At 50.6% G+C, this 27,382-nt stretch overlaps 11 protein-coding genes and 1 non-coding gene across 12 annotated transcripts; 4 read left to right on the top strand and 8 right to left on the bottom strand.

Annotated features, from left to right (window-relative positions):
* Positions 1 to 58: 58 nt before the first annotated feature.
* Aud_000160 (cytochrome P450 monooxygenase sphH) lies at positions 59 to 1,802 on the top strand (the record flags this gene model as incomplete). Its single annotated transcript, XM_043285676.1, has 3 exons — positions 59 to 262; positions 317 to 589; positions 648 to 1,802. The coding sequence occupies 3 exons, from the start codon at positions 59 to 61 to the stop codon at positions 1,800 to 1,802; spliced, it is 1,632 nt and encodes a 543-aa protein (XP_043141611.1).
* A 480-nt stretch (positions 1,803 to 2,282) lies between these two features.
* On the top strand, positions 2,283 to 3,341 carry Aud_000161 (ketoreductase sphI; the record flags this gene model as incomplete). The annotated part of the gene is made up of 1 exon (XM_043285677.1): positions 2,283 to 3,341. The coding sequence occupies one exon, from the start codon at positions 2,283 to 2,285 to the stop codon at positions 3,339 to 3,341; it is 1,059 nt and encodes a 352-aa protein (XP_043141612.1).
* A 444-nt stretch (positions 3,342 to 3,785) lies between these two features.
* Positions 3,786 to 4,425, top strand: Aud_000162 (uncharacterized protein; the record flags this gene model as incomplete). Its single annotated transcript, XM_043285678.1, has 2 exons — positions 3,786 to 3,792; positions 3,836 to 4,425. The coding sequence occupies 2 exons, from the start codon at positions 3,786 to 3,788 to the stop codon at positions 4,423 to 4,425; spliced, it is 597 nt and encodes a 198-aa protein (XP_043141613.1).
* A 518-nt stretch (positions 4,426 to 4,943) lies between these two features.
* Aud_000163 (uncharacterized protein) lies at positions 4,944 to 6,434 on the bottom strand (the record flags this gene model as incomplete). Its single annotated transcript, XM_043285679.1, has 1 exon — positions 4,944 to 6,434. One exon carries the CDS (start codon positions 6,432 to 6,434, stop codon positions 4,944 to 4,946), a length of 1,491 nt encoding a protein of 496 aa, XP_043141614.1.
* Positions 6,435 to 7,401: 967 nt separating this feature from the next.
* Positions 7,402 to 7,845, bottom strand: Aud_000164 (uncharacterized protein; the record flags this gene model as incomplete). The annotated part of the gene is made up of 1 exon (XM_043285680.1): positions 7,402 to 7,845. The coding sequence occupies one exon, from the start codon at positions 7,843 to 7,845 to the stop codon at positions 7,402 to 7,404; it is 444 nt and encodes a 147-aa protein (XP_043141615.1).
* A 1,219-nt stretch (positions 7,846 to 9,064) lies between these two features.
* On the bottom strand, positions 9,065 to 9,137 carry Aud_000165. The gene has a single exon. It is a non-coding gene; the product is annotated as a tRNA-Thr (tRNA).
* A 1,029-nt stretch (positions 9,138 to 10,166) lies between these two features.
* Positions 10,167 to 10,647, bottom strand: Aud_000166 (uncharacterized protein; the record flags this gene model as incomplete). The annotated part of the gene is made up of 2 exons (XM_043285681.1): positions 10,167 to 10,525; positions 10,584 to 10,647. 2 exons carry the CDS (start codon positions 10,645 to 10,647, stop codon positions 10,167 to 10,169), a joined length of 423 nt encoding a protein of 140 aa, XP_043141616.1.
* A 654-nt stretch (positions 10,648 to 11,301) lies between these two features.
* tcsB (putative sensor histidine kinase/response regulator TcsB/Sln1) lies at positions 11,302 to 14,894 on the bottom strand (the record flags this gene model as incomplete). Its single annotated transcript, XM_043285682.1, has 7 exons — positions 11,302 to 11,389; positions 11,436 to 11,575; positions 11,624 to 11,747; positions 11,794 to 14,040; positions 14,100 to 14,669; positions 14,724 to 14,758; positions 14,811 to 14,894. The coding sequence occupies 7 exons, from the start codon at positions 14,892 to 14,894 to the stop codon at positions 11,302 to 11,304; spliced, it is 3,288 nt and encodes a 1,095-aa protein (XP_043141617.1).
* A 2,800-nt stretch (positions 14,895 to 17,694) lies between these two features.
* Aud_000168 (putative glycosyl hydrolase) lies at positions 17,695 to 18,913 on the bottom strand (the record flags this gene model as incomplete). Its single annotated transcript, XM_043285683.1, has 3 exons — positions 17,695 to 18,100; positions 18,146 to 18,396; positions 18,443 to 18,913. 3 exons carry the CDS (start codon positions 18,911 to 18,913, stop codon positions 17,695 to 17,697), a joined length of 1,128 nt encoding a protein of 375 aa, XP_043141618.1.
* Positions 18,914 to 19,369: 456 nt separating this feature from the next.
* On the bottom strand, positions 19,370 to 21,442 carry Aud_000169 (putative glucan 1,4-alpha-glucosidase; the record flags this gene model as incomplete). The annotated part of the gene is made up of 4 exons (XM_043285684.1): positions 19,370 to 20,673; positions 20,737 to 20,833; positions 20,881 to 21,164; positions 21,217 to 21,442. The coding sequence occupies 4 exons, from the start codon at positions 21,440 to 21,442 to the stop codon at positions 19,370 to 19,372; spliced, it is 1,911 nt and encodes a 636-aa protein (XP_043141619.1).
* Positions 21,443 to 23,107: 1,665 nt separating this feature from the next.
* Aud_000170 (putative alpha-amylase) lies at positions 23,108 to 25,369 on the top strand (the record flags this gene model as incomplete). The annotated part of the gene is made up of 9 exons (XM_043285685.1): positions 23,108 to 23,275; positions 23,323 to 23,361; positions 23,405 to 23,520; positions 23,565 to 23,673; positions 23,718 to 23,946; positions 23,991 to 24,153; positions 24,204 to 24,350; positions 24,395 to 24,635; positions 24,680 to 25,369. The coding sequence occupies 9 exons, from the start codon at positions 23,108 to 23,110 to the stop codon at positions 25,367 to 25,369; spliced, it is 1,902 nt and encodes a 633-aa protein (XP_043141620.1).
* Positions 25,370 to 25,733: 364 nt separating this feature from the next.
* Aud_000171 (uncharacterized protein) lies at positions 25,734 to 26,606 on the bottom strand (the record flags this gene model as incomplete). Its single annotated transcript, XM_043285686.1, has 1 exon — positions 25,734 to 26,606. One exon carries the CDS (start codon positions 26,604 to 26,606, stop codon positions 25,734 to 25,736), a length of 873 nt encoding a protein of 290 aa, XP_043141621.1.
* Between the last annotated feature and the right edge of the window lie 776 nt (positions 26,607 to 27,382).

Genomic DNA, 27,382 nt, shown 5'->3' on the forward strand with positions numbered 1-27,382 from the left:
AGAAAACGCGGCCTCACTTCCTTTGTCGCGGAATTGGCTCTAAGACTCAACCACCATTATGGGACCCATTAACAATTACTTTGGTGTCCTCTGCCTCGGCGCAGCAGCCGGTGTCTACTTCAGGCCAGAATGCGCCATCTACGGCTCCAGAATCGCGGCCATTGTCATTCTGATTACAGGCATCACCATATCAAAGCTGCTCTATCAGTTATTTATCTACCCTCAATTCTTCACGCCGTTGAAACACTTTCCGGCCCCTCCAGTGAGCCATCAAGTCCACCGTTGCCACACTTGGCTCCGAATTAACTGCATCTAGAATCGGCACTGGCTCACAGGCAATACGGGTAGTCTGCTCGTCGACACTCCCCATGCGCTAATGAAGGAGTGGGCCAAGACTATTCCCAATGATGGAATTCTTCGTTACTACATTGTGGGAAACATGGAGAGGCTCACGATAACCAGTCCTGCTGTCCTAAGCGAAATCTTGGTGAGCAAGGCCTACGACTTCGCAAAGCCCTTGGTGATACAGCAAACATTGAGACGCGTGCTGGGCAATGGCATCCTGATTGCCGAAGGCGAGGAGCACAAGGTAAGAAACAGCAATGTGCATTCGTTTCTCGTTTTGAATCTCACAATCATTTGTGTAGTTTCAACGTAAGAATCTCAAGCCAGCTTTTGCGTACCGCCATGTCAAGGATCTCTATCCCGTCTTCTGGTCCAAGGGCACGGAGATGGCCAAGTTGATTCGAAAGGATCTGCACAGCAGAAAAGCCCCAGACGATAACACAATCCAAGTGAGAACATGGGCCAGTCGATCCTCGCTGGACATCATTGGTTTGGCAGGCATGGGCCGGGATTTCAACTCCTTGCACGACCCTGAAAACAGTCTCAGCCAATCTTACGAAATGATCTTCGCCACACCGGGTCTGGGAACAAAGATCCTGTTCATACTCGGAATGCTCCTTGGGAATACGACATGGCTAGCAAAGCTACCCACCAAGCAGAACAAGCTCATTGACACGGGCTGCCGCAATATCCGTGATGCCACGCGGCGGATGATTCGCGAGCAGAAGGTAAAGATGGAAGATCCAAATGCAGCGAAAGAGGTCGACATCATTTCCGTCGCAATGCGGAGCGGCAACTTTGACGATGAGAACCTCGTCGACCAGCTGATGACCTTCCTAGGCGCCGGCCACGAGACGACCGCGGGGGCGCTTCAATGGGCGATATATGCGCTTTGCAAGCACCGAGATGTTCAGGCCCGCCTGCGTGACGAAGTCCGCGCCAACCTGCCACCTATCAATATCGAGAACCCCGGTCCGATCGACGCTGCGACCATTGACAGCCTCCAGTATCTAAATGCCGTCTGCAATGAAGTCATTCGCTTCCACCCGTCTGTGCCAAATACCGTCCGTGTGGCGTTAAAAGATACCACCCTGATGGGGAAGCCTATCCCCAAGGGTACGCAGGTCGTCATTTCGCCGGAACTTGTTAATCATATGCCAGCGCTTTGGGGGGCAGACGCGGAACAGTTCAACCCAGATCGATGGATGGGCCCTGGTAAGGCCAACACCGGTGGCGCAGCCAGCAACTACGCTTTCCTGAGCTTCCTTCACGGTCCCCGCAGTTGCATTGGACAGGTATTCGCTAAGGCGGAACTTGCCTGTCTCCTCGCTGCGGTGGTCGGTAGCTTTGAGTTCGAATTGAAATATCCCGACGCTCCACTGGAGGTGCGAGAGGGAGCGACTATTGCACCGAAGGACGGCGTCCTGGCCAAATTCACTCCTTTGGAAGGATGGTGAAGCGGGTGAGGGATTCTCCTATCTAGGTTGCTTTTGGCGATTAGACTTCTCATGGGTTCCCGCGAATCAAAGGCATTTCTCAATCGTTTATCATAAGAAGATCTACATATAATCTACCAGTGTAGACCAAAAGAGCACAATTGAACCGCACGCCAGAATGAAGTCAGGGGGACGGCGAATGCGGCAGCGGTCTGATGCAAAGGGGAGCGGGATCCGGCGCCCCGACATGCAACATAAGCCTCAAATCTTTCCGCATAATGGATAATATGACCATCTGAGTGGATCTATTTCCTAAAATGGTTTAAAAGGGGGATCTAAGATGATAGATCGGTCATCTCCAACACGCTCCGCTTGGGAAGTCTTGACCTCAGTCAGAGATAAAACTGTGGTAATTCTAGGACCGGATCCATGCAGAAGGATAAAAGAAGCACTTGACTATTCTACACTTTCCAAATTTCTTGAGTTCTTGCTTTACACATTATGACGCGTCAATTGGTCTTCATCACCGGTGCAACAGGTTTCATTGGTAGTGCCACCGCCATAGCAGCACTCAAAGCGGGATATCGATTGCGAATCTGTGTTCGAAAGCCCTCCGACAAATTACAGGATCTGCTGTCGGGGTATAGCGAACAAGTGGAATTTGTTACTGTTTCCGATTGGACAGCTGAAGGTGAATTCAGAGGACTGTTGGATGGAGCAGACTATGTCATCCATCTCGCACATCCTCTTCCCAGCGGCACAGATAAGGAGTACTATTTCACTCCAGCTGTGAAAGCAACGACTGCCTTGCTCAAGGAGGCTGCTCGAGTGCCAAGTATCAAGAAGGTCGTGATCACCTCGTCGATTGCGGCCTTGATGCCCCTGGACGGCATACCGTCTGGTGGCGTCGTCAAAGGTGAGTTTTCAGGGTTCCTGGGCCGGCTATATCGTAACTGGACTGACATCATCCCAGAGGACAACGACTGGGACTTCGATGTAGATGTGACTGAAGACTTCACAGCCTCTAATGACCCACGAGGAATACCTATGCGGTTGTACCATGCATCTAAGCTGCTCGCCAATAAAACAGCATGGGAATTGCAGAAGACCGCCAAGCCGCAGTATGCCTTGGTAACACTCCATCCTGTGTTTGTGTACGGACGCAACCCGGCGCAGACCACTGCTGAGGAGATCCAGGAATCCTCAAATGGTCTTCTGTGGTATGCTATCATGGCAGGCATCCCTCATCACTCTTACTCCCAGGTTCCTGGTGTGCATATCAATGATGTGGTTGAAGCACACCTCAAGGCTCTGGATCCAGCCATCCCAGACGGGTCGAGGTATCTGCTTTCAGCGAAGGGCGGGACCTGGAAAGAGGTGGCGGATGTCATTCAGCGGAACTATCCAGACCTTGGGGCAAAGATCACACCAGACATTGAGGAAGAGTTTCTCTCAACAGACAGTAGCAAAGCAGAAGCAGAGTTAGGGATGCGATGGCACTCGTGGGAGCAGATGGTGCGGGATGTGGTAGACCAGCAACTGGAGTTTGTGAAAGCTTGAGTACTCGGAAACCATCAATCATAAGGGCAGGAATTGAATCGGTGACTAAAACCTGCTGAGCTGATTCGGGATGAGTTGAGAATAGTGTCACACATTTGTACCTAGAGAAACCAACATCCCTTGTTGTCTATCATTCTACCCTGTACGTCTTAATGATACCATATATCAAGGTGGTGATTATGTAAAATTGCATTCGACCGATTCCCAGGTTATTTATATATATATATTTTTTCTCGCCTAGTAGTAACCGTCTACACTGTGTTTCAGGTGTAGTCGGGAAACCATTCTCTGCTCACAAGAAAAGCTGCCACTGATGGTGGGGAACACCTGTAGAAAAGGCGTCAGCGGAACATAAGCTTTGCTGGGCTACATACACTTACACCGCGCAGCCTGGAACTATCAGCACCTCCACGCCTGTTGACCATGGCTTCCGCGTTCTTGACGATGATCCGTATGTGTCCCTCCCCCAAGTTCACTAGGTAGTCAATGTATAGCTGACAAGACGATATTGATAAGCATGTACGGTAATGCCTATGGGTGGCCTCGACAGTCCTGGCGCATCGATCCTGCCCCGATAGCGAACGGTTTGCACCGGCCTTATGACTCCCAACCGACAATATTCCAAAGAGGCCTTGTCGCCAACAATACATCGCCTGAGGAGCATAGCGACCCCGCTGGCGTCTGCCACGCTGACCTCAGATCACTTGGCAAACAGGATGCTTATCTCGACCTTGATTATGATAGTCTCCTCTTTGTCGATCTGGATGGCAAACCTGTCGACGGTCGGACATGCAACATCATCTACGAGGACGACGACCCACACTCCGAAGTGCGTATCGTGCTTAACGAGAAGGGCAAGGTCGTGGACATGTATATGGGCGACCCAGATGCTGGCTTGTGGACTAGGGAGGCGCTTAAAAATTCTAATTGGGACAAGGTGACTGTTGATCCCACCACCGTCACTGTCACGACGGGTGTTCCGGCGGGCAGCGAGCCCCGACCCACGTTCCCTGCGAGTACGACTGGACCCCAGACGAGATCAGGAAGCGTTGTGACACCCGCGCCGTTTGCGTACCGTCATTGACAGCATTAAACATGTCAATGGAGCTTTCTTTCTTGTAGATTGCTTGATGCCCTCCATCTTGACGGCACTTTTCAGCTGCGGCCAATTAGCAATTCAAGTGCACAAACCCAGCTGATGCGCCCTGAAGATTCGCTCTACGTTCCGTCTCTCGAGTCCGAAGGAACACAGTCAAGTATTGTTGTCTTTAACCCATATCCAGATCAAATCCAAAGTTCAGGCAAGGAAAGACGAGAGCTTTGGGGGTGTATAAAGATATATGACGGGCTCTTAGCTTGGTTGAAAAGAAATGAAAGAAAACTGAAGCATTGAGACTAATTTTGTATATAAATCGGAAAATGGTAGTTGTTCGATAGCGTATCTTCGTGACTGGTTTCTTATGAAATTGCATATCCCTCTCAGGAAGTCTTCGGGAGTAAGTTGGGTCCAAGTCTTGCCGGGTGACTACCTGGCACCTCCATCCCCGCAGGATAGAGCACAGAAATCATCTCCGGCTTGAAGGCGGGATGGCACTGGGATATCTACCATGTGGGAGGGATATAATAATCTCTCCAACGGTCCGACTCAGCATCTCTGAAGGTATCGATAGTACCTTCTACTCCTTCGGGCCCAACAGACCAGACGCCTTCTTCAACCAGCTTACGCCAACAATCCAACAAACGCTCCAGCCGCTGAGGGCGGTAGTAGTCACCACCAAAAGGCTTGAATCCATGCTGAAAGAGGTCTGAAACGCTTCCCCTATCAACAAGCTCCCCATCGCTTCTTCGTGCGCCTACGCTCCTGCCCCAACCATCATTGAAGGTGAACGGGAGCAACAGCCGGAATCCCTCCTCGGCCGTGTCAAGACCGTTTCTCTCCACTGCCGCAGTATACAGGCCTGCAGAGACGTGAGACGGTGTGTGCGTATCGGTGGAGGTTGAATAGAAGTCCGCCAATAAAAATGGACTTGATGTTCTCGTGAGCTGGACAGGACGCTGGTCTCCGCTGTCGGCGGGGAAAAGGCACACTGGCGGTACAGTGTGCTGAGAGTGGGGCAATACGGTGAATGGCTGTGCTGCCACAAACCCAGACGAGTCAGCTGGCGGCAGGAGAAGGCCTGGAGCGATGTAGTGGAACCAGGGCCGTCTCGCGCGTGTCAGAAACGAACGCGCAAAGGAAGGATCAGGCACCGAAGCGGCGTCCAGGACGGTTGATGCGACCAGTGGCTCTGGATTGTCCGCGTCAGTCCCACAAATGGGGCTGATCAGTGATGGGGGATTTGGCAGCTGCGAGATGCGCGCCTCGATGGCCTGACACAGCCGATCCCACGCGCTGACACACGTAGTAACCTGGGTTTCGCTATAGGGACGCCACTCCCAGGGCCCGATCTTCTCGAAGTCGAATAGGACTGGATCATTATGAGGCGAAGCCACAACTTTTCCAAGATGAATAAGGTCGATCCAGTTGGAGAGCAGTGTCTCTAGTGGGTTCCAAACGTCTGGATGATCCTCAACTGGAAACCCGTAGTCATAGGCATCAAGATGCATGAAGATCGCGACGCGATGGAGGCGTTGGTGGTAGATAACCCCGCCACCACTGCCCTCAGCCGATAAGCCCGTGTCGACAGAGCACAAGCGCACCAGGCTGTCAACCGGCTGGTCTTGAAGATCAGCTACAAATTCCTCAATAATTCTGTTCGGCGTAGAGAGTCCCCATGCGAAAATCGAGAGCGGCGGGGGCAACTCGCCAGGACTATCACTAGGAGGTATCATAGCGGTGTCAAGGAAAGCCACCAGTGATGGATCAAGCCTCGGACGAAGAGCCTCAGCTTCAGCACCGAAGGCCGTGAAAAAGTTGGTACTGTTGCCATTCAGAGTTGCCAGTGGACGGCCTTCAGCGAGCCAGGCATATTGGACCAGGTAGTTGTATAGAGCTGCACATCGTGGGGAATCCATCCCTTCGCCATAATCTCGTGGAGGGTTATCTGGCCTGACAAGCAGGCTGGTGATGTCCGGAAGTTGAGAAACATCCATTGCGATCAAATCGGAGGGTGTGGCTGTCAAAGGGGTATAACTATATCACAGCCTCTATTCACAACACTGAGGACCTGATTAGAACACTCGCCCATCAATAAAGGACAATGTGCAAAGAACCGAATCTATTATGAAGTGTTGAGTGCGGTTGGTGTACGGAATCAGAGCGCAGCCCCTATCAGCGTGGTGGTACCCAAGGGCACGTGATCCTTGTGAGGATAGTGCTCCAACACCATTAGTACCCGATATTGGACGCGCATAACTCGGTTGAGAATGATACTCGATTTTGATATTACGGAGGGATACTGTAGCGGATCAGGTGATTAGGATGGGAGAGAGCATCTCCGTGTCCGACATGGCCACTTCATGTAACCCTAATCTAGCTTTGTTTACCTTAAGTACAGCGATATTCGAAATTTGATATACCAAGATCCCTCGCACGGATTTATTTGGGCCTAACGTGAAACATGCTAACCTAATTACTGTGTAACATAACCGTAGATCCTCCGCTTCCCAGAAGAGGCGTGGTATGTTACATGACAATGATAAGATATTTCCAGGTTGAATGTTGTATCTTACCTGAAACTGCCTGCAAGACGCGGTTATCTTACGCTCAGAGTGCTGTGAAATAAATTGCCCGTTCGTCGCTAAGGGCATATTAATTGTATACCGCGCGATAACTGGGTATAAAGTAAGATCAGAGAGGTATTTACACTTCGTGAATCATCCCTAGCCCACATTCACCTTATCACCTTGATCACACGCCAAAATCCCGCTGCAGATGGCAAGAAAAGCCCTGCCATAAATGCTAGCGCGAATATAGTGTCAATTGGCGATCCTAACGCACAGAACAACATGGTAGGCCCGAAAACCACCATCGTGCACCCCACATTATCGACTGTCTGCGTGTGCGAGGTGGAGTAATACGCCTGGACCAGGAAGAAGGTAGCAGAAACGCTGACAGCTATCATGGTCCAATGGGTTCAAGCTCACCCTGCAACGTTGGTTTGGCAACCCTTCGCGGGACAAATCCCTTGAATCGGACTTTCGTTGCGAGGTAGACTACGGCAAAGTCACGACCACAGTGAGTTTGCAAGTCTTGAACGAATAGAAGGTTTCCATCAAGAGAAAGCTCCTTGTTGCAAGACATGGCTGACGCAATCCGGGTAACCTCTGGTGCGACCAACTTTTGAGCACGTTTGTGATTGTCGTTTCCCCAGGTCTCCAGCTCTTCCTTCCCCCGATCGAGAATTTTTTGATCTCTCTTCTCTCGAACCCACCGATTTTGATATTTTTTAAGCTCAAGCAGGCGCTTCCGAACCAGCGCTTTCCTGTACTCCAACTTCTCGATCTTGAGAGCTTCCTCAGCATGGCTCTGTTCGAAGAGCTCTATCCGAGCTCTCATTCCCATTATATCTTGGTTTTGCAAAATACTTTCCTTGATCTCTGCTGGCAATTCGCTAGGTAAACCTCGCTCGTAAAATTGGACGTAACTTTAGAAGTACTCAATATGATCTGACTAGTCCTCCTCGTCGAGAACTGCTGGCACTGTATCAATGGAGGAGCAGTGGGCTTGATAATGCCCCGGAAAACTTTCTAATCCCCGATGTACCATTCTCTGAGAGATAGGCGCCGAGCTATGCCTTCCTATATTAGATTTTAGTATCTTGATTTCGTTCCGGAGTTTCTCAGGGTGGCAGGAACTAACTTTCCACTTTTTCCCTTAAGTTTCGTGGCATGCAATGAACAGTTGCCAGTTCACCAAAATAACCTGCAGCGGTAAAAATTTTGGCGTAGGCAGGACCAAATTGTTGCTTCGTCAGAGGAGCTTCTTGCGGCCCATCTCCCGTCGCATGTCTAAGGACCGGCTTTTCTAAGAACTCACTCTTCCACCGCAAAGGGAGTTCACCATTCGAAAGGACAAATTCCGTAAGATCTTTCACTGTTTTAATACCAAAAAGAGCTCCCTGTTGTAGGGAAAGGGCGAGAAGTAATAGCCCGACGCAAACTGTGGCCTGTTGCTATCGCGGATACCAATCCCGAATCTAGAAGCACTCGTTAGTAAAATCACTGGCTCCTAATAAGCGTGTTACTAGGCTTTTTCCAACTCACACGGTGTATTGCGGGCATCGATTATTCTTGATCTGCACCTGATTGAGTCTCCATCCCACTGCCCAAGGAGCATTAGATGACGGAAGCAGAACTGGATCAATATGCTGGACTAGAGATGAGAATGAATTTAGATCGCTCTAGTTAAGGATTCTTACTTTGTATCGAAGACCTCTTTTGTGTTTGTGCTCACTAGAAGGTACAAAAGCACCGACTCTTGCTCTAGTAAAGAGATGCAATTGAAGAGCGAAGCAACCCAGGAGAATGCTTGAAAGAAAAGATAGAAAAATTTGGTGGACGTGCTGGCCGTTTCAAGACAAACAGAGGATAATTATGCTCTAATAAACTGTCTCTAATATTTTTTAGATATTCTACTAGATGCACTACTTTAGCTATATAAAGAATTAGTAAAGTTAAAGGACCTTAAAGATAGTAATATTTTCTATACTTACTAGCTATATAAGCTTCTTAGAACTCAATTAGTAGTGCACTTCTGCCAAGTGCAAAGGGGAAAAAAGAAATGCTCACAAGCGGATTTGAACCGCTGACCTCATGATTACTAGTCATGCGCTCTACCAACTGAGCTATGCGAGCTGATTGGTTGATCAGCATTTCTTCTTTAGCTACAGAAGTGGAAACTGTATGTTCTGAAGGTTGGCTCCCACAACGTCTGCCAACTGTCTGACGACGTGGTTTTAGTAGTGTATGTAGAAGTGCCAATATGATCTCTGACACCTTTCCGGTTCGTTCAAGTTTTATACAACGTGGAATATGCCATGCAGATTAACCACTAGCGTGTTATAGCTCCCCAGTGTCCGTTCATTGAAAGATCATAATCTCATCTACACGGCCTTCGCAAGCCGAAAGCCTGCAACAGCATAGTTTAAGACCGCCATACAATATATACGAACACGGCTTTGCAGTTTTTCGCATCGGTGGCAGTAATAGTAGGTTATCTGATCAACCATGATGGTGTTCTCGTAAGGGTAGTACATTCCCCTGTTTATTCCGCATGAGATGCAGAATCTTTATTGAAGCTTGAAGCTGCAGAGTCATTCTTTCCGCACTTTCCAGTGATTTGATCATTAGGAAAGTTGTCTGCTGACAGAATTCCAACATTTGAAGCAGAAGAAGTGGCGGCGTATCTAAAGATATGCGAGTGTAAAGATTAGTACCTTCTATGTCCCTCTCGACTTCGAGGATCTTACTCGCTCTAGCCATATTTCAAGGATCATGTGGTATATGTTGAAGTCCTCAGACTCCAAGTGTTTTGGGTTCTCGACGTCTGCTGTTTCTCAACGACCATTCTATAGCTCCTGGGTGAGGTGACACTTACAAGACAGACTGAGGGGAAATCAATTTTCTTATACTCGGATCGCACGAAGTTGTCCAGTATCCTGTAGAATTTTATGAGCACTTTATTCAGCGGACAAATTCAATAGTTCAACTCACATTCGGACACACAGTCAGATCCCTTCCCAGGCAGCTTTCTCCTCCCTTTCCTGTAGAAATAAGCACTCTCAGCAACCAATCCTCACCGGCAGATCCAAAACCAAGGACCAATCAAACCAAACCCAGAATTCAAAGGTCAAAAAGAAAATCGAAAACCGCAAAACGCAAAACTCACTGCGCAAGCCCATGCTCCGCCACAAGCGTCCACCCGGCCATCCTCCGATCCCGATCCCAATACCTCATCTGATGGAGAATGACTCCCTCAGCACTCGTCCAGATGACCCCATCCATCGCCGCAGCAGCCGTAAACGAGAGGATGAGGTCCCCCGTTTTGGCGCCGTTGTAGCGCTGAATCGCGTCGACGGAGGAATAGACTTTTGCGTCGCGCGCGCGGACCTTGTCGAGGCATTGCTGGAGGAGGTTGTATGATGGCCAGGGCTGGTCGGGGAGGTTGGAGAAGACCATGCAGTAGCTGAAGGTGGTGTAGAGGGGCTGGTCGAGGGGGTTGTTTGCGGTCAGGTAATTCATTCCTAGATTGTGTGTTAATCATGTTGTTGTCCATGTTGGCGTAGAAGCTGTGGTCCATACCGTTGTTGAGGGTAGGTAGGTTGTCGGGGTTGTAGTTAGGTGTGTTGTGGGAGAAGTTATTCATTTTGATAGTGGCAGATGCTGTTGGAGAAGTTAATTGAGTAGGTAGTGATAAGAAAAGGAGGTAGTTGATGAGTTGCTTCCCTGTTCAGACAGACAGCGGAGGTATTTATATTATAGACAAAGACATCTTCCAAGACAGTATCTGTTGAACACCGCAATAGACAATGGCTTTGTGTATGGATGATTTGAGACATCCTTTGTCGTAGTAAGACCATATCACAAAGATGCCTTGTAGAAGATTTACAGAACAATCAAAGATGTCGCTGTTAAGAAACAACGATGTCATTATATATTTGAAACTCGCTGGAGCTTCAATAGTTTCAGGAGAGTCTTTATGAATAGTCTTGTCGCGTAGGTCCAGCACCAGATCTCAAAACTGAGAACTAGACAACGGGGTGTCAAGCAAAGTGTCATTCCTTGATGATTTACCGGCTTTTTGTCTGTTCTACAAGACCCAATTTGATGCAAGAGCCACATGACAGAGAGTATTGTGAGAGGCCTTCGCAGTATACTACAGATTATCATTGTTAATTGCTTCAATTCGACCAGCCACGTCGAAGATAGATGGACTCCCACATATCTGAAATATATACAACCGGCTACCATTGTACGCCTGAAAGGTTCCTAGGAGCCTGCTACTGGCTTTCTGCCAAGGCTATAAATCTGGCACATTCTCCGGCTCTTCCGGAATCGTGGCGAACTTGTTCAAAACTTGTTTCAGGGCAGGCCGTCGGATCGGTTTACTACCTCCATTAGCATAGTTTTCTCGTCCAGGTGCGGTACACATACCTGATGAACATGTCCATGCCCGAGTCCATGCAGTCTTTAATGTTACTTTCTTCCGAGAAAGCGCTGAGCGCAACAATAGGCGCCGAGTAGCCCATGCCACGGATGAGACGGGTGCTCTGTAGGCCGTCGAGATTGGGCATCTGCCTTTGTCAGCTTTCTCTTCCGTATAATGATGTTTGAATATATACCTGAATGTCCATGAAGATAAGGTCAAATACTTTGCCCTCTTCCATATTCGCCTTGACTGTGTCGTAGGCTTCTTGGCCGTCCTTGACGACCGTTACATCATAAACCTCTTCTAACCGAAGCATTCTGGATGGTGTTAGCATGGTTTATAAAAACATCAAGAAGAACGTACCGAAGGACCACTTCCTGGTTCACTACGTTATCCTCGGCCACCAATACGCGCACTTTGCCAGATGTGCTATCTTTCACTTCCGGTTTGGGCCCATCCGCCGGAGGAACTCTGGGAGTCGACGGTGCGGGGGATGACGGTGTGGGGGTGAAGAACGGCTGACTGAGTCCGACCAGTCGAGGTTGCAGATCCTGCTTCTCAAAATTGCTGGTCAACGGATCGCTTCGAACAGAGTCGTTGTGTGACGGCGGTCGCGCGAGACCGGAGAGATCGTCAAGCGAGAAAACGCTCGGTGTGCGGGATCCGGAGACACTGGAACTGCGGGTACTGGGCGCTGCCTCCTTGACGAATTTTAACGGAATTTCCACAGTAAACAAGGCGCCTTTGCCTGGCTCGCTTTCCAGGGTGATCGATCCATTCATCAAGCGAGACAGCTGCGCGCAGATACTGAGCCCCAATCCGGTGCCTCCATACTTTCGGTTGAGCCCGAGATCGCCCTGTACAAAGGGCTCGAAGACGCGCTTCTGTAAATGGGGGGCGACGCCAGGTCCATTATCCTCGACCTCAAACTGGAAGATCAGAGTCCGCAACTGCGAAAGCACGGGCGTGTGATATTCTTCCTGAACCAGACCGTCCACGGCGTCACGGGGCTGAGAACTGGCATGCGAGGGTGGTCGGGATCGCAGTCGTGAATTGCGTCGAGAGTCCTGCAAAGAGCTTCGGGGACTGCCCGGGGTTTCCACTTCGCGGACGCATTTGATGCGAACCTCGACCTTGCCATTTTCGGGCGTGAACTTGAGACTGTTGCTGACCAGGTTGATCAGGATTTGGAGGATACGATGTTGATCACCCCATAATACCATGTCCCTCAACCGACCAGTCCCTGGTGGACCAAGCGCGGGGGCAGACGCTAGGAGTGTTTTCTCCTGGGAGGCATCGGTCTTTGGTGGGAGGGTATCACTGCTGACGAAGTTGACATTGAAGTCGATCTGTTTTTCCTGGACCTGATTCTGGAAAATGACCGCAAGTTGAGACCGGACGTCCGACAATCGAAATTCCCTCTCTTCTAAACGAATTGCCTGGTCAATTTGGTTCTTGCTAAAGGTCAACAAGTCGTTCAAAAGATGCAAGAGAAGATCGCCCGACTTGTAAACGACCTGCAAGGACTTCTTGATCCGAGGAAGATCGTCTTCGCCCATGCACACTGCACACATGCCCAGAATCCCATTCAGCGGGGTCTTGAGCTCGTGTGAGATATTGGCGATGAACAATGTTTTACTCTCGTTGGCAGTCTCCGCGGCCGACTTGGCGGCTTCCAACTCCCGAGTTCGTTCCGCCACTCGTTCTTCCAGCCGATTGTACTGGATAGAAAGCTCGTCGGCCATCTCGTTGAAAGTGCTCGTCAGCTCCGTCAGTTCGTCCGTGATGAGATGCTTGCGTTCCTTCACTCTGCCCGGAATCTGGAAAGTTCTGGCGTGGTTGCGACTGCCATTGCTGTATGCGCTGTTGGGCCGGTCCTTTCGACGGAAATGCTTCACCCAGGCTACGAAACTTCCCTTCTCGTCCATGTGGTCGTCAAAAGACCGGGGTTCTGTCTCCGCCTCGGGTGTTCCTACAATGTACGGTCCACTCGAGGGAGGGCGATTATGCGGCGGCTGGGAGGGGGGCTCGATCGACTTGCGAGTGGCTGCGCTCAGTCGGCGAATCGGGGCCACGGCCAGATGGGTGAGTGGCGGAACGATCAAGATAATGAGCCCTATCGTCCCAAAGACGCATGCCAGAATGATTTTCCTGAGCTTGTTGATCGGGGCAAATGCCTCCGCCTTAGTCTCCTCCACCAGCAGAATCCACTGTGCCATGTGCGTCTTCGGCCGGATCGCGCCGACCGCAACCTGGTATCCGTGTTCGTTTCGAGTTGACAAATCGCTGATCGAGTCGTTGGTCTGTGCCCACGGTCTCGACATGAGCTTCCATGCCAGCGGATACTCGGACAGGGCAAAGCTGTTCATGCTCATGTTGCCGCCGTGCCTGCTGCTCTGACCGGGAAGTGGCGTAGGCTCGAACACGTAGTGGACCTCGGCGTGAGAGAGTCCTTCCACATCCGGGGCAGAGGTCGCTGTAGCCGGGTAGGCGTCGGGGGCGAACCGATTGTCGGCCCGCGAGGGGCCGAGCAGGAGAATCTGAGCAGTATTGCCCATGCCGTCGCGGGAGTTGATCGTAGCCTGCAAATTGGCGGCACTGGCGACGACCCTGTAATCGGTCAGCGGTGAATCTGGTTTACTCTTTGTCTATGTTCCAGGATTGCCTACGTCATGTATCCAAGAATGTCAGTGGCCGAAGTATTATTGATGATGGGCACTGTGACTGAAATGAGGGAAAAGGAGGTGTTAATCGGCAGCGGTCCAAGAAGTAGAGCGGTGTCAAGTCCAAGCTTGTAGTCTGAAAAGGCGTACACATCGGTTGTGGTGCTGCCGTCGGAGGCTGCGGAATATGTCAGATTAGGGTAGAGCGCAGGAGGGTAACCGAGTCCCTCATCCCCTAGCATGACAGCAGTGCCGTTCGAGTAGGTGTAGGGAAGAGTGATCTCGGCAATATCTTTGGCGGTAACATTGAGCAATCCGTGTGGATTTCCTTGACCATTCCGAGAGAAAATGATGGCTTGATAGAGGTCCAGATAATTGTTACTGCCCATTGCCGACTGGACATCCGTCACGGACGAGGTCCAGTTCGAATCACTCGAGTTTCCATTGTAAAAACGACCCAGAGCGCCCTGGATCAGCAGTCGTGTGACGATGGTTTTGCTCGTCGACTCTAGAAGTTTGAGATTGGAAGCGATCTGGCTGGCTTTGATTTTTGCGACCAGCTCGAGTCCTTCGGATCTGGAGGGTTATGTTAGTGGGAAACGTACAATCAAGCCAAGAGGACTATCTTACTGGACATCGACCACAAAATTGTAGTTATTAACCCACTGCGTCGATTAGTCTTGGAGCTGAAGGATGATCGGCGATCAGCGAGCTCACCGTAGCGATGGACAGCACGGCCAGGCCCACTAGGGCGGTCACAAGGACCAGCAGGCCGAGCTGCACGGCAATTGGGATGCGCATCCGGAGACAACTCTGGCTGGTCGTCCAGAGGAGGTCGGCTCAGCTCATTGTTTTGATTCTGGAGAGGGGAATAGCGGAGAAGAGATGAGGGAGAAAAGGAGAAGAGGGAAAAGAGGAGATTGAGAAGATGTTGGAGATGGATGTCCCAATCGGGATTAGTGATTACTCTGCCGCAACGGATCTCTGCAGACTGTTCGAAAGAGCGGAGTCTGGAACAAAGAATAACTAATGAGGCAAAGAATCCGATAACCGAGTCCAGAATAATCAGACAACCAGACATTGGATAGCCGTTAGAAAAACGGCAGTCTAAACCATACTTTCGGAGTCACGGATTCTACCGCCATCTGAGTAATGAAGGATGGAGATGAGCTGGTCGCTTACCGAGGACGATAGGACAAGGAAGGCCAGATCGGGGCAGCTGTGGATTTCACACTGAACTGTGCCTTGGAAGGAGGGATTGCAGTGGATCGACTGCAGCAAATAATTGCCGAGGAAAAAAGCCTCCTGGCGTCTAGACTGGTCGCGATCCATCATCCAATCTGAGCGGTTTTATTATTCTTTCTTCCTTTTGGCGGCGGGCCGATCCACTGCCCTGAAGGCCTCAGGCAGTCAAGCCCGCCAATTAGGTGCCAGGATGACTAATCCATTCTCCGTAACGTAATCCACAACCGAGCGAGCCACCCAACCGAGCGAGCCACCCGAACATGATTCTGCCTGCAGTCAACTAAATGATATCTTAGTACTACGGAATCAAACCAAACCAAAAAACCTTTGAATTATCTAGTTCTACTAGGACAGCTTGTTCTAATATGACCAATTTGATGGCAATTGCTACATCGTGGTGGCGCACGCTTCTTAGGAACCGGTTCCATCTCCATCGCCTGTATAGCTTCTTGGGCAAGTTGCTGGCCTTCAGCACCTGTCAGAACACCTCCAGTAGCAATATAAGATCTAGGGGTTGTATGCTTTCGCTTCTGCTTCTCATTTGCTGCACGTAGCCCCTTTATCTCCTGATCTAGGAGAAGGACTTTATGCATAGTAGATTCAGCTGCCTTAGCAAGCTGACGGATAGCCTCAGTTGGGGGACTTTGGGAGTTGCGTTTAATAAGCTGCTTGATAAGCTCCATTTGCCTTTGCACCTCAGCAGTAGTATAAGGGGTCTTTGCAATCCATTCAGCATCTGCAGGAGGTCCGTGAGCAGTAGTAGGGGGGGTAATATTCTTGATAGTAAGCTTATCTAGCACCCTTTGGGGGTCCAAAGGAACTAGACCAGAAGCTGTAAAACTACTGCAAATATTCTTAGATGATAAGGCCTTTCTTGATTCTCTATAAAGATCAAGAAAGTTTTCCTTATCAATGTGATGAATGCCATTTTGAATGCTTCTCATCACCTCTATCCCATATGCCTCCTTTAAGGGTGCAAAGCAGCCAACATCAAGAGGTTGTAGTTTATCTGATGAATGAGAAGGCATATAAAGAGGGATAATCTGATGATTCTTGCAGAAAAGATCAAACTCTGCTGATTCATGGCTAGCATGGCCATCAAGAATCAAAAGCCGATATTTCCCAATTGTACGCGCCATAGTATGCTTTTCAAAGACCTTTTCCAACCATAAAACTCCAAGGTCATTATTAGTCCAGCCATTATCACTCAGACCGATTAGCCAGTCAGGGTTGATATCTTGATACCATTGAGATTGGTGGACCTTGCCGGAGAAGATGATCATGGGGGGGAGAGACCATCCAGATGCATTAATGCATTCAATAATAGTGACCCATTCGCGATTCCCTGGCTGTATAGCTCGTACGCGGCTTGTTCGATGACGGGATGAAGTAATAACCTTTGCTGTATGTGCTACACCCATTTGAAAGCCAGTCTCATCAAAGTTGTAGATATCCTGCTCAAGAATACCATATTTTACTATAGTATTCTTAACAAGATTAAACCATCGGTTGATAACTTCTAGATCCTCACATTTTGCACGCTGGTAATCATATTTGCGGGTATATTTTGATATAAGATCATCATGCCGTTTGATAAAGTTGCTGACCCAGTTCTTTCCAGTAGATAGGCCTGGATTTTGATGAGATAGTAAGATATCTGCCATTTTGCGTACAGTATCCTGATTTGGTGGTAGGCCGCGCTCATCCATATCCAGAATCTATTTCTTTAGAGAACCCTCTTCTAGATTGCTAAGCTTCTGGCAGTTGGCTGGTATATTAACCCGTGCTTTGCGTCCGCTGATTCGATGTGTAAGGGTAGATCGAGGAACATCATATGCTGCTGCTGTTGCTCGTATGCTTTTGAACTGGCCATTTTGGTATGCTTTGACTGCAAGAGATATGCGATCTTCTAATTTAACTATTAAATCAGGTTGTTTTGATGCCATATTGGTGGAAAATTTGGTTTGATGATGGATGAAGGTTCAGGGGTTCTGAGGTGGCTCGCTCGGTTGGGTGGCTCGCTCGGTTGTGGATTACGTTAAGTTATCACGTGTAATCTGGAGAAATGCATCTATCCCAATCCATTTTACCACCTTCATCTGCCTACTAGATATCGGCTATCCACTGTTGACTTCTTTCTCTCGTAGGATAGGATGTCATCCCATGCTGGTATACCTTGATATCAGGACTCACCAGCCAAGAGTTCCTTGCTTTTATTGACATTGATGGCTTGATACTGGGAATATGATGGACGAATATATATTGGGCTAGCTTGCCGATCACCATGACACCACTTGCGTCTCGCTCTCATTATTCTGAGCATTGAATCTCTCATCTCTGGTCTCCAGATAATAACCTACCACAATCCAATGGCAGCAACCAACGCATCCATAGCCGAACTATGAGATGAAGCATCTACCTGCTCAAGGGGACCAGCCCAATTAACCCCCATCTTATTGCTAGCATCACGATCATTCGCCCAGATACTGTCGGAAGACGCTGTAATGACACGCGAGTATGCCTCATCTGGGGCGACACTGTGCAACAACCGCAAATTCCGGACGAAGATGCCCTTGAACTGCGTGCTGTCGCCATTGCAGCTGCTAGGCTCGCAGGGCTCGTGCATGACACCAATAGAGTCACTCAGCGCCGCGATCGCCGCTTTAGCAATCTCCCCTGCTGACTCGAGGAATGTTGCGTTAGGAGACGCACGATATAGCTCGGCCAGCCCGCCAAGGACGACTCCTTGATTATAAGTCCAACTGTCTTGTCAGCGCTCGACCTCGATTGCGGAGATTGTTCCCTACGTTGTTTGCCCATTATTCTGGCAGCTCTCCGTCAGTCCATCGTTGATGGTGTGGTTCGCATTGATCATCCCGCTGCCTTGGAACCAATCCCACTCGCGTTGAGCCCAGTCAACATAGTACTCCTTGTTGGGCGCTCGGTTCGCAAGATGCGCCGCAAGCGAGAGAAACAGCTCGTTCGCAATCGCGTTGACGTAGGTATGCGTGTAGTCCCAGTAGATGCCCCCGCCGCATCTCGACGGCCACACCTTACTCTAAGACTTGTCAGAATTTCTTCTCACAGACAATCGAGCAACCCACCAACTCCTCGAATACGCCCTCCGCAAGATCAAGATACTCCTGTCTACCCGTGACATCATACGCCGCGATCCACGCCAACGCCCACCATGCATCATCGTCGTACGCTCCATCCAACCATTGCGAGACGTCAACCCCTGCGCGCCGCCGACTAACCTCCTGCGGACGATGATGCTTAATCGCCCCGTTGTACGTGTCATTCCCCCGTCCCGGCGCGGGATTCGATCTCGGCGCTACCGACCACGTATTCTCAAAGACCGCGACCGCGACGTCCCGCACTGAGTCGTCCACATCCGCCAGGTCAGCAATAACAGTCATGCAGTTGGCCCCGTTCCACCAGCCGCAGGTGTTCCAGATGCCGCTGGTGGTGTTGTACCATGTCTGGAGCGCGGCGAGGGCCGTTTCCGCGCGGGTTTCAGACGTTCCGGCCGCGACGGAGGAGGCGAGGACAAGGAAGACGAATCCGAGGAGCATTTTGCGAGTGTATCATTTTGGATCTCCAGGCGCGGGCCAGTCTTTTATGGCTGTCAGTCGGGCACGCAATTGCAGATGATGTATCAGCTGCGCAAAAAGGGGTCGGAATGCACACCATGTATACATGCCAGGGATGGGACATTCTCTCTGGAAAGTTATGTGCAATGACGCACAATGATCTGCATGCTCGGCGAAATATAGATCACATATTATCAGACTCGTCATGGAACCTCGAATTGATCGACACGGCTGGGACCTGCAGAGGCCATGCAGGACCGACTGGGATGTGTCATGTCACATTTGTATGCTAGATTTGGAACCCAACTACAGACCGCGTTGATATTTTTAGTTCACAGGCCCCTGGTCAATCATCAATCATATGTATTATTTTCGGAATGATATAGTCTGAAAGCTAACCAGCCAACTACCAATCATATATACTATAGCTATAGACGATCACCGCCACGTGTCATTCTCAGTCGCAGTCGACACACCACAGCCCGAAGGCACCGTGTACGAGCGGTTGGGATCGCTCTCCCACACGATCGAGCCATCGCTCTCCTTGCGGATGTACTTGTACTGGAAGGTCGTACCAACCGGCAGGTTGATGGTCGCGTACCAGAGGTGGTTGCTGGAGGTATACTTCGACGCGCTCAGGGGCACCGCACTGCTGGTATCCCAGTTACCGAGCTGGGAGATGGATCCGACAATGTAGACGTTCTCGCCGTAGGTGGTAGTGGCGATCTCGTCGAAGGTGACCGCGACGGAGGTAGGCTTCGTGCAGGCAGTCGTCGTGGTGCTGGTGCTGGTGCTGCTGGTGGTGGTGGTGGTGCCAGAGCCCGCAGTGGTAGTGGTGGTGCCTGGCGAGCCGCTGGTCAGCGTGCTGGGCCAGGAGGTGGCCGTCGCGGTGCTGTAGGTGCCGGTGGCCGAGCCCATGGAGCAAGACGAGGGGACGGTGTTGGCGGAGGAGGCACCCCAGGAGGGAGGCACCACGCCGTTACGCCGCATGTTGGCGGTTAGGAGGGCGGCGTACGACCAGGTCAGGTCGCGGGCGGAGAGGGAGGTTCCGGAGGACTTGTCGAATTGCTCGGCGAGGGAGCCGTTGTTCATGGCATGAGTCTCGACGATGCTCACGTAGCCGTCTGCGTAGGTCTTGACCGCGTTGATGATGGCCGTGAAGGTGGAACTGCCGGAGGCGTAGGTGCCGACCGCGGCGGAGCTGTAGATGTCCTTGAAGAAGGCGAGGGATGTGCTTGTAATCGTGATGGAACCGATCTTCTTCCACTGGTAGATCGCGTCGTAGAGCTGCTCGGCAGCGGCGAGAGTGGTGAGGAACCAGGGGTTGCCATTGTAGTAGGAATCCTCGGGATAGCGGCCAGCGGAAACGGCAACACCTTGTGCGATGCCGGAGTTGATCGCGTAGACAGAGCGGAACGAGTCAGTGTACACCTTGTGGTTGGCAAGGGCACGAGGAGAGCAGGGTTGGAAAGTAGTATCGTCGCAGCCGGCTTCGGGGTCGAAGGTATGGATGCTGGCGAGGACGGTGTTGGCGTCCTTGCCGGAACGGCCCCCGCCGGTGTTGGCGTTGATATACGAGCCAGTCCAGAAACTCTGCATGTAGCAGAGAATCTGAGGTGCCTGCGAGTCACACCACGAGCAGGAGGCTCCCACCCGTTTAGCAAATGTGCTTCCCTCGACCAAGGCACGGTGCTGAACAGCGACGGTGAAGAAGGACATGGAGTTCACCTCTTCCCAGAGATCTGTTAAAATAGAGTGAAAAGTCAGCAATGAATGTACACCTGTTAACAGAGACTCGGACTCACCAAAGCCGCTCTGGCTCCAGTACTGAGCTACGTAGGACAAATCATTGCGCACAATGGGCCAGATGTTGCTGACAGCATAGCTGGAGTAGCCGTTGTCCTGTGACTGTCAGCAACGCTTTCCACTCTTCATACAGGGAGACATACAATCAGCCAGTTACCAAAGTCGATGAGGGCCGTGGCACGCAGGGCCGGACCATCGCGCTGAGGACGACCCCAGCCTCCGGTAAAGGCGGTCATATCGACATTGTACTTGGGCTCCGCGAGACCTCCGCTCGAAAGACCGCCAGACGGATTAGAAACGGTCTGTAAGTAGGCCTGAGAGTTGACGTATTGTTCAATAACAGTCTGCAGACCCAGGTTGCCGTTGCGGAAAAGATCGACCAGGACTTTCATGGTGAGAGCGGCATCTCTCGTCCAGGTATAGTAGTCTACAGATGTCAATAATTGTCGGCACTAGGCCATTTCAGAATAGTCGCTCACAGTCTGGGTTGCTGGTGCTGGGACTGGCAATAATTATGCCAGGCTTTGCGCTCTTCGCATAAGCACCGTCGGCACCGACGTTGGCGAGAATGCCATTCAGCGAAACGGTAGTCTCACTAGCCAACCAGGTGTCCAAGCTGCCAGTAGCACGAGGGGACAAACGAGGAGCTGCAACAGCAGCATGCCCGAGGGCCAGCGCACAAAGCGCGTAGGATAGGCGAGGCATGGCTTGGTGATAGACGGATTCCGCAAGGAAATGATGAGATGAAGGGAGGGTCAAGGGGATGAGATGAGACTGGTCGTCCTGAATCCTGATGCAAGGGGCAATTCTGGGGGATGATCCCTCTTCTTATAGCTTTTTGACTCTGCATGGCTAGAGATTGTGTGTCTTGAATGTATTTCCGGCGAGTGGATTTCTTGTATACTTTGCTGGGCATTTTTCAGAATTCTTAGGATTTGATTGGACTGAGAGACGAAAGTATAAACTTATTCAAATTCACGATTTCTGCATACTTCTGCATATGAGAAACCCCAAAGATCATAAACAACGCCACCAGACAGCATGCAAAGGGAGCCAGGTTCCCCACGGGGTCCATCTGCAACGGCAGAACATGGATTGCGCATGTGATAGTGAGATTGATCCCCTGTCGAGACGGACATTTCCGTTGTTCGTGATAGGCCTGATATCCTGGGGAGATGCTGGAGGCCGAATGGCAAGAGAACAGCAGCACCAGGCAACTCCTTCACGGAGATTTAGGCAGTATTCCGCTGCTATGACTGGTTCTTCTATCCGAAGCTAACGCTGCCGGTGCAAATGGCTCATTTCATGCCTACCATCCGCCACCCAGGACGGGCCTCCACTCTCTCCATGAGCACGTATTCACTCCATCTTGGCTTGCGGAGAAAATTTGCGATATGCAGACTGCAGACTCGTCAGCCGATCGGGAATTCGGTTTTCGGAGACACGGACTGCTAAAGTGGTGAGACCAAGAGTGCATTCAGAGCATCCACAGTAGCGCCGGACAAGTTGCCAATTCGGATCAAGCCTGAAGGAACCCAAGAGACCATCGATATTAAGATTCCCCGCAATTGCGCCGCCCCCTGCTTCCGTCGGGCATGAACACTTGAATCTCGGATCTCAGGTCCGTGTCAGTTTCTGTCTGGGATTCTTCTCAGCTCTTAGTTAGTCTGATTCGGATGGCAAGTGAATTGTCTGACGGTTCTATTATCCGAGAAAATTAGAGTTAGGGCTGCTACATAACTACGACTAACTACGAGCAGACTGTTCAGGCTCCTCCCCTTAATACAATGTACAAGCCTACGACGCCATGTCTAACCTAGTATCCCCTCAACCAGAATGTGGAGAGACTGCCCACTAACCTTTTTTACTCTTTAGTACACGCTTAGCTGGTGTGGGGATCGCCTCGCGTACAATTCTACTGCCGAATTCCACGAATCACCCCCTCGCTTCCACACTAAACGTGTAGTATGCAGCCTTCACGGATTACTTGCGTTTCTTCTGCACAACTGCCGAGCTCACTAGTGGGATTCCGCGGGGTTCCGGGGTTTCGGCTCCTCGTTACCTACCTAGAGCCGGACTCACCAACCTATTGCCATGAATGTACGGCTTTAGACGCGGCTTTGCCAAACTCAATCGGTGCAGGAGTCGAAAGACGCGTTGGTCACCTCTGGCGCCAGTCACCGCGACGAAGAAATCAATCAGTCCACGCGCCCGGGATGATCATCACTGGTGAATGCACAGGACGGGACATCCGTAGCGTATTAGGAAGGCGTGTAGTTGCCACTAGCTGTAGCAAGGATATATAAGTCTAGCTATTGTTGAGAAGTCTTCGTTTGGCACGATATCAAGCTGCAGACGCACATTGCCAGGATGAAGTGGACCTCGTCACTCCTTCCGCTCTCCCTGTCCCTGCTCGGACAGGCTGCCCATGCTCTGACCCCAGCCGAATGGCGCAGTCAGTCTATCTATTTCCTCCTGACCGATCGGTTTGGTCGAGGGGACAATTCCACGACTGCGGCCTGCGATGTCACGCAAAGAGTTTGTGTCCTATTCATGCTCTTTTGCGCATATGCTAACGTTTGCAGCTATATTGCGGCGGTAGTTGGCAGGGCATAATCAATCATGTACGATTTCCTGATATCTGCCAGCCAAAACTAACGATGTCAGCTCGACTACATCCAAGGAATGGGATTTACTGCCATCTGGATCACCCCAGTAACTGAGCAGTTCTATGAGCACACCGGCGATGGTACTTCCTATCATGGGTACTGGCAGCAGAATATGTGAGCACTGCCTCTCAGTCTGTGATTCATACTAATCCACGAAGCTACGAGGTCAACTCCAACTATGGAACAGCTGAAGATCTCAAAAGACTGGCCGACGCGCTGCACTCGCGTGGAATGTACCTGATGGTCGACGTGGTCGCCAACCATATGGTAAGCCAGATTTCCTCGTTGCACATTAGAATCTGACCGTTTAGGGCTACGACGGAGCGGGCAACTCGGTAGACTACAAGGTCTTCACTCCTTTTGATTCCTCTAGTTACTTCCATCCATACTGTCTCATCTCCGACTACAGCAACCAGAATAATGTAGAGGACTGTTGGCTGGGAGATACCACTGTCTCCCTGCCCGATCTTGACACGACCAACACGGCAGTGCGGACCATCTGGTATGATTGGGTGAAGGCATTGGTTGCCAACTACTCCAGTCAGTACGCCGCACCTGGGCATGGATGATACTGACACTGATAGTCGACGGCCTGCGCATTGATACTCTGAAACATGTCGAGAAAGACTTCTGGCCCGGTTACAATGACGCTGCTGGTGTCTATTGTGTCGGCGAAGTCTTTTCCGGTGATCCCGCGTATACCTGTCCATACCAGAACTACCTGGATGGTGTGCTTAACTATCCAATGTACGCATCACGATTCGTTCTCGACGCGGGTTTGATACTAACTAGAGCAGATACTATCAGCTTCTCTACGCGTTTGAATCCACCAGCGGCAGCATCAGCAATCTCTACAACATGATCAGCTCTGTTGCGTCTGACTGCGCGGATCCCACTTTACTGGGCAACTTCATCGAGAATCATGATAACCCCAGATTTGCTTCGTAGGTCTTCCCTCATTTTGCCGTATGCAAACTAACCTCTCCAGCTATACGAGCGACTATTCGCAAGCCAAGAATGTCATTTCTTTCATGTTCTTTTCCGACGGGATCCCCATTGTCTACGCAGGACAGGAACAGCACTACAGCGGTGGCGCAGACCCGGCCAACCGAGAGGCTGTCTGGCTGTCTGGATACTCGACCAGCGCCACGCTGTACAGCTGGATCGCCTCTACCAACAAGATCCGCAAACTAGCGATCTCCAAAGACTCAGGCTACGTAACCTCCAAGGTATTTCGCATCATTTCTTTACATTCTCCGCTAACAGCAAATAGAACAACCCGTTCTACTACGATTCCAACACTCTCGCAATGCGCAAGGGCTCAACCGCTGGCGCCCAAGTAATCACCGTCCTCAGCAACAGGGGATCCTCGGGCAGTTCCTACACCCTCTCCCTCAGCGGCACGGGCTACTCCGCTGGCGCCTCCCTCGTCGAGATGTACACATGCACCACTCTCACCGTAGACTCGAGCGGGAAACTCGCCGTGCCAATGGCATCCGGTTTGCCCCGGGTTCTTGTGCCCTCGTCTTGGGCTAGTGGAAGTGGTCTCTGCGGTGGCTCTGTCTCCACTACCGCAACAACAACGACAACAACCAGTGCCACCAAGACGACAACAACGACAAAGACGGCAACGGCGTGCACATCCGCCACAGCTCTCCCAATCCTCTTCGAGGAACTTGTCACAACCACCTACGGCGAGAACATCTACTTGACCGGCTCGATCAGCCAACTCGGCAACTGGGGCACGAGTTCTGCGATTGCCCTGTCGGCGAGTAAGTACACCTCGTCGAACCCTGAATGGTATGCCACCGTGACCTTGCCTGTTGGCACCTCGTTCCAGTACAAGTTCTTCAAGAAGGAGTCGGATGGGAGCATCGTGTGGGAGAGCGATCCGAACCGGTCGTATACGGTGCCGACTGGGTGTGCGGGTACGACCGTGACAGTGTCTGATACGTGGAGATGATTCTCACTTTCATTTGGGCTTGGGAACTGGATGATGTATATAGGGTGATATGAACTATTTCAACGGCATGTCTGATGGGAATACTAGATTGCATGTACCAGTAGGTTGATCTCATAGACGGACACGCTTGCTCATCGTATATTAGTAGATAATTCTCCATACGTTGAGCAAGACAAGGCACGGAAAGCTAGTAAGAGACATCCACGGAAGAAATCTGCAGTGTCACCGTACCCTCCAAAATACCGAATTGATATCCCACCGAGTGAAATGGCGATGAATGTCATTGCACAGATCCTCAAACTGAACGAGCTCAGGAAGTCTATCACGATCAACCTGGATATCATGCAACGACAATTCACGTATCTCATTTTCTGCTCTCATTAGCATGTTCCACAATACTCAGCTTCACCTTACCTGAGAACTCTGCCTCGAATCCTTCAATAATGACCTGGTCATTGTTCGCACGAGGCTTCAAAGCAAGCAACATGGCAGCAACAGGAAAGGTCCAGCGACCTCCAAAGCCATCTCTCGCAAGCTGAACAGCCGTTCTCACTTCACCGGGGGTAGTTATACAAATCTCTCGTCTGTGAAGTGGCTGTCGGAGCTCCACCACCCTCCTCGCCAACTTCTCCCATTCGGCCTCAACAGCAAGCGGAGGAAACAGGGCAAAGAGTCCCAAATCAATCAGCGTCTGAAAGCTGACCTGCACACATTTCCCCTGGATATCCAACGCGCCTTGGGAGAGATACTCTCCGAAATAATCGGTGCTCCGGAGAGTTAGATAATCATCCCAATATCTGTCGTGAGTATCCAGAGCGGTAACCACCTCCAAATCCTTGATGAAGGTTCCTTCTTGAAAGTCCCGTGTATCAATCATGAGTAAGAAAATATCCGCGAATGCAGGGCAAAGCCTATCTGTTCGATGGCGACGAAGGCCGTGCTGCAGTGCAAAGAGCACAGAGGTAGTCCAGCTCATCAGATTGCAACTGTCGTTACACTTCCAATGCAGGTGATCTTTAAGCAATTTTGCTGCATCAGAGGGGGCAAGGGCAAATAGATCATTCATTTGCTCAGGATGAGCGTACAATGCTGCAGGGGACCGGACAGCATTTGCGCTGCTCTCTCCTGCTGAGAGGGGAGCGTGTACCCGGAAGAGGTATCTTGGGGGAGAGCCTTTGCGAAAGTGCTTCATATTGAACAGGAGGAATGGGTTAGGGTTGAATGTGACGGATTGCATGTTGCTAGAGCAAGAGACTATGATGCTGTATGTATAGTCCTGATAAGTTGTGGCTGCTCTACTGATTATGTTGAATTTTGAATATATATACCAAGTAATGAGGCTGTGCATACAAGGCTGTTAATGTAAACCAGGCGACTACTACTTGAATTGTGGCACAGAAAATGGTTGGATGAGAGTGAATAGAAATTGAGGCTCAGCAGTATACATGATCAGATGGATCTATCAACAGTTGTCTTGTAGAGACTCACTCAGCTAATTCGAAGATTACGGTCATAAAGCCATACAAATATGTACTGTGGCGCTGCTTGTCCTGCGGTCTAAGAGTAGGACATGCTGTCTTCTTGCCGTACATAGCCTCTCTTCAACCTCCCCTATTCGTAGTTAGCCTGTATGTAATGGTACACCGATATTCTCTTGGATATACATACCGGGCTAGAACCGCTGGATTTAAAGCCCCTGCCAACAGCCGACACGAGGTGAAACGGATTGCCAAGCCCATTAGTAGACCGCTGCTTCATAAGATGATTCTGATTGCTTGCGAAAACAAGCCTTCGCTTTAAATAACCCTTCTACATTGGGATTCTCGCCCCACCTTCCTGATCAACGGTAGTTAGTGTCCTTTAGTGAGAGACTGTGACAGCGGACGGATGCCGATCCCTTTCCGCTGCCACTCGGAATTGAGTCGGAATACGCGGGATATTCCCGACTCCTGAGGGGAAGCATATAAGCATCTCATCCCTCATATCATTCCTCGTCGCATTCTCTATTCTTTA

This window comes from Aspergillus udagawae (assembly GCF_001078395.1).
Source record: "Aspergillus udagawae IFM 46973 DNA, scaffold_1, whole genome shotgun sequence".
In the NCBI taxonomy this organism is placed as follows: Eukaryota; Fungi; Ascomycota; class Eurotiomycetes; order Eurotiales; family Aspergillaceae; genus Aspergillus; species Aspergillus udagawae.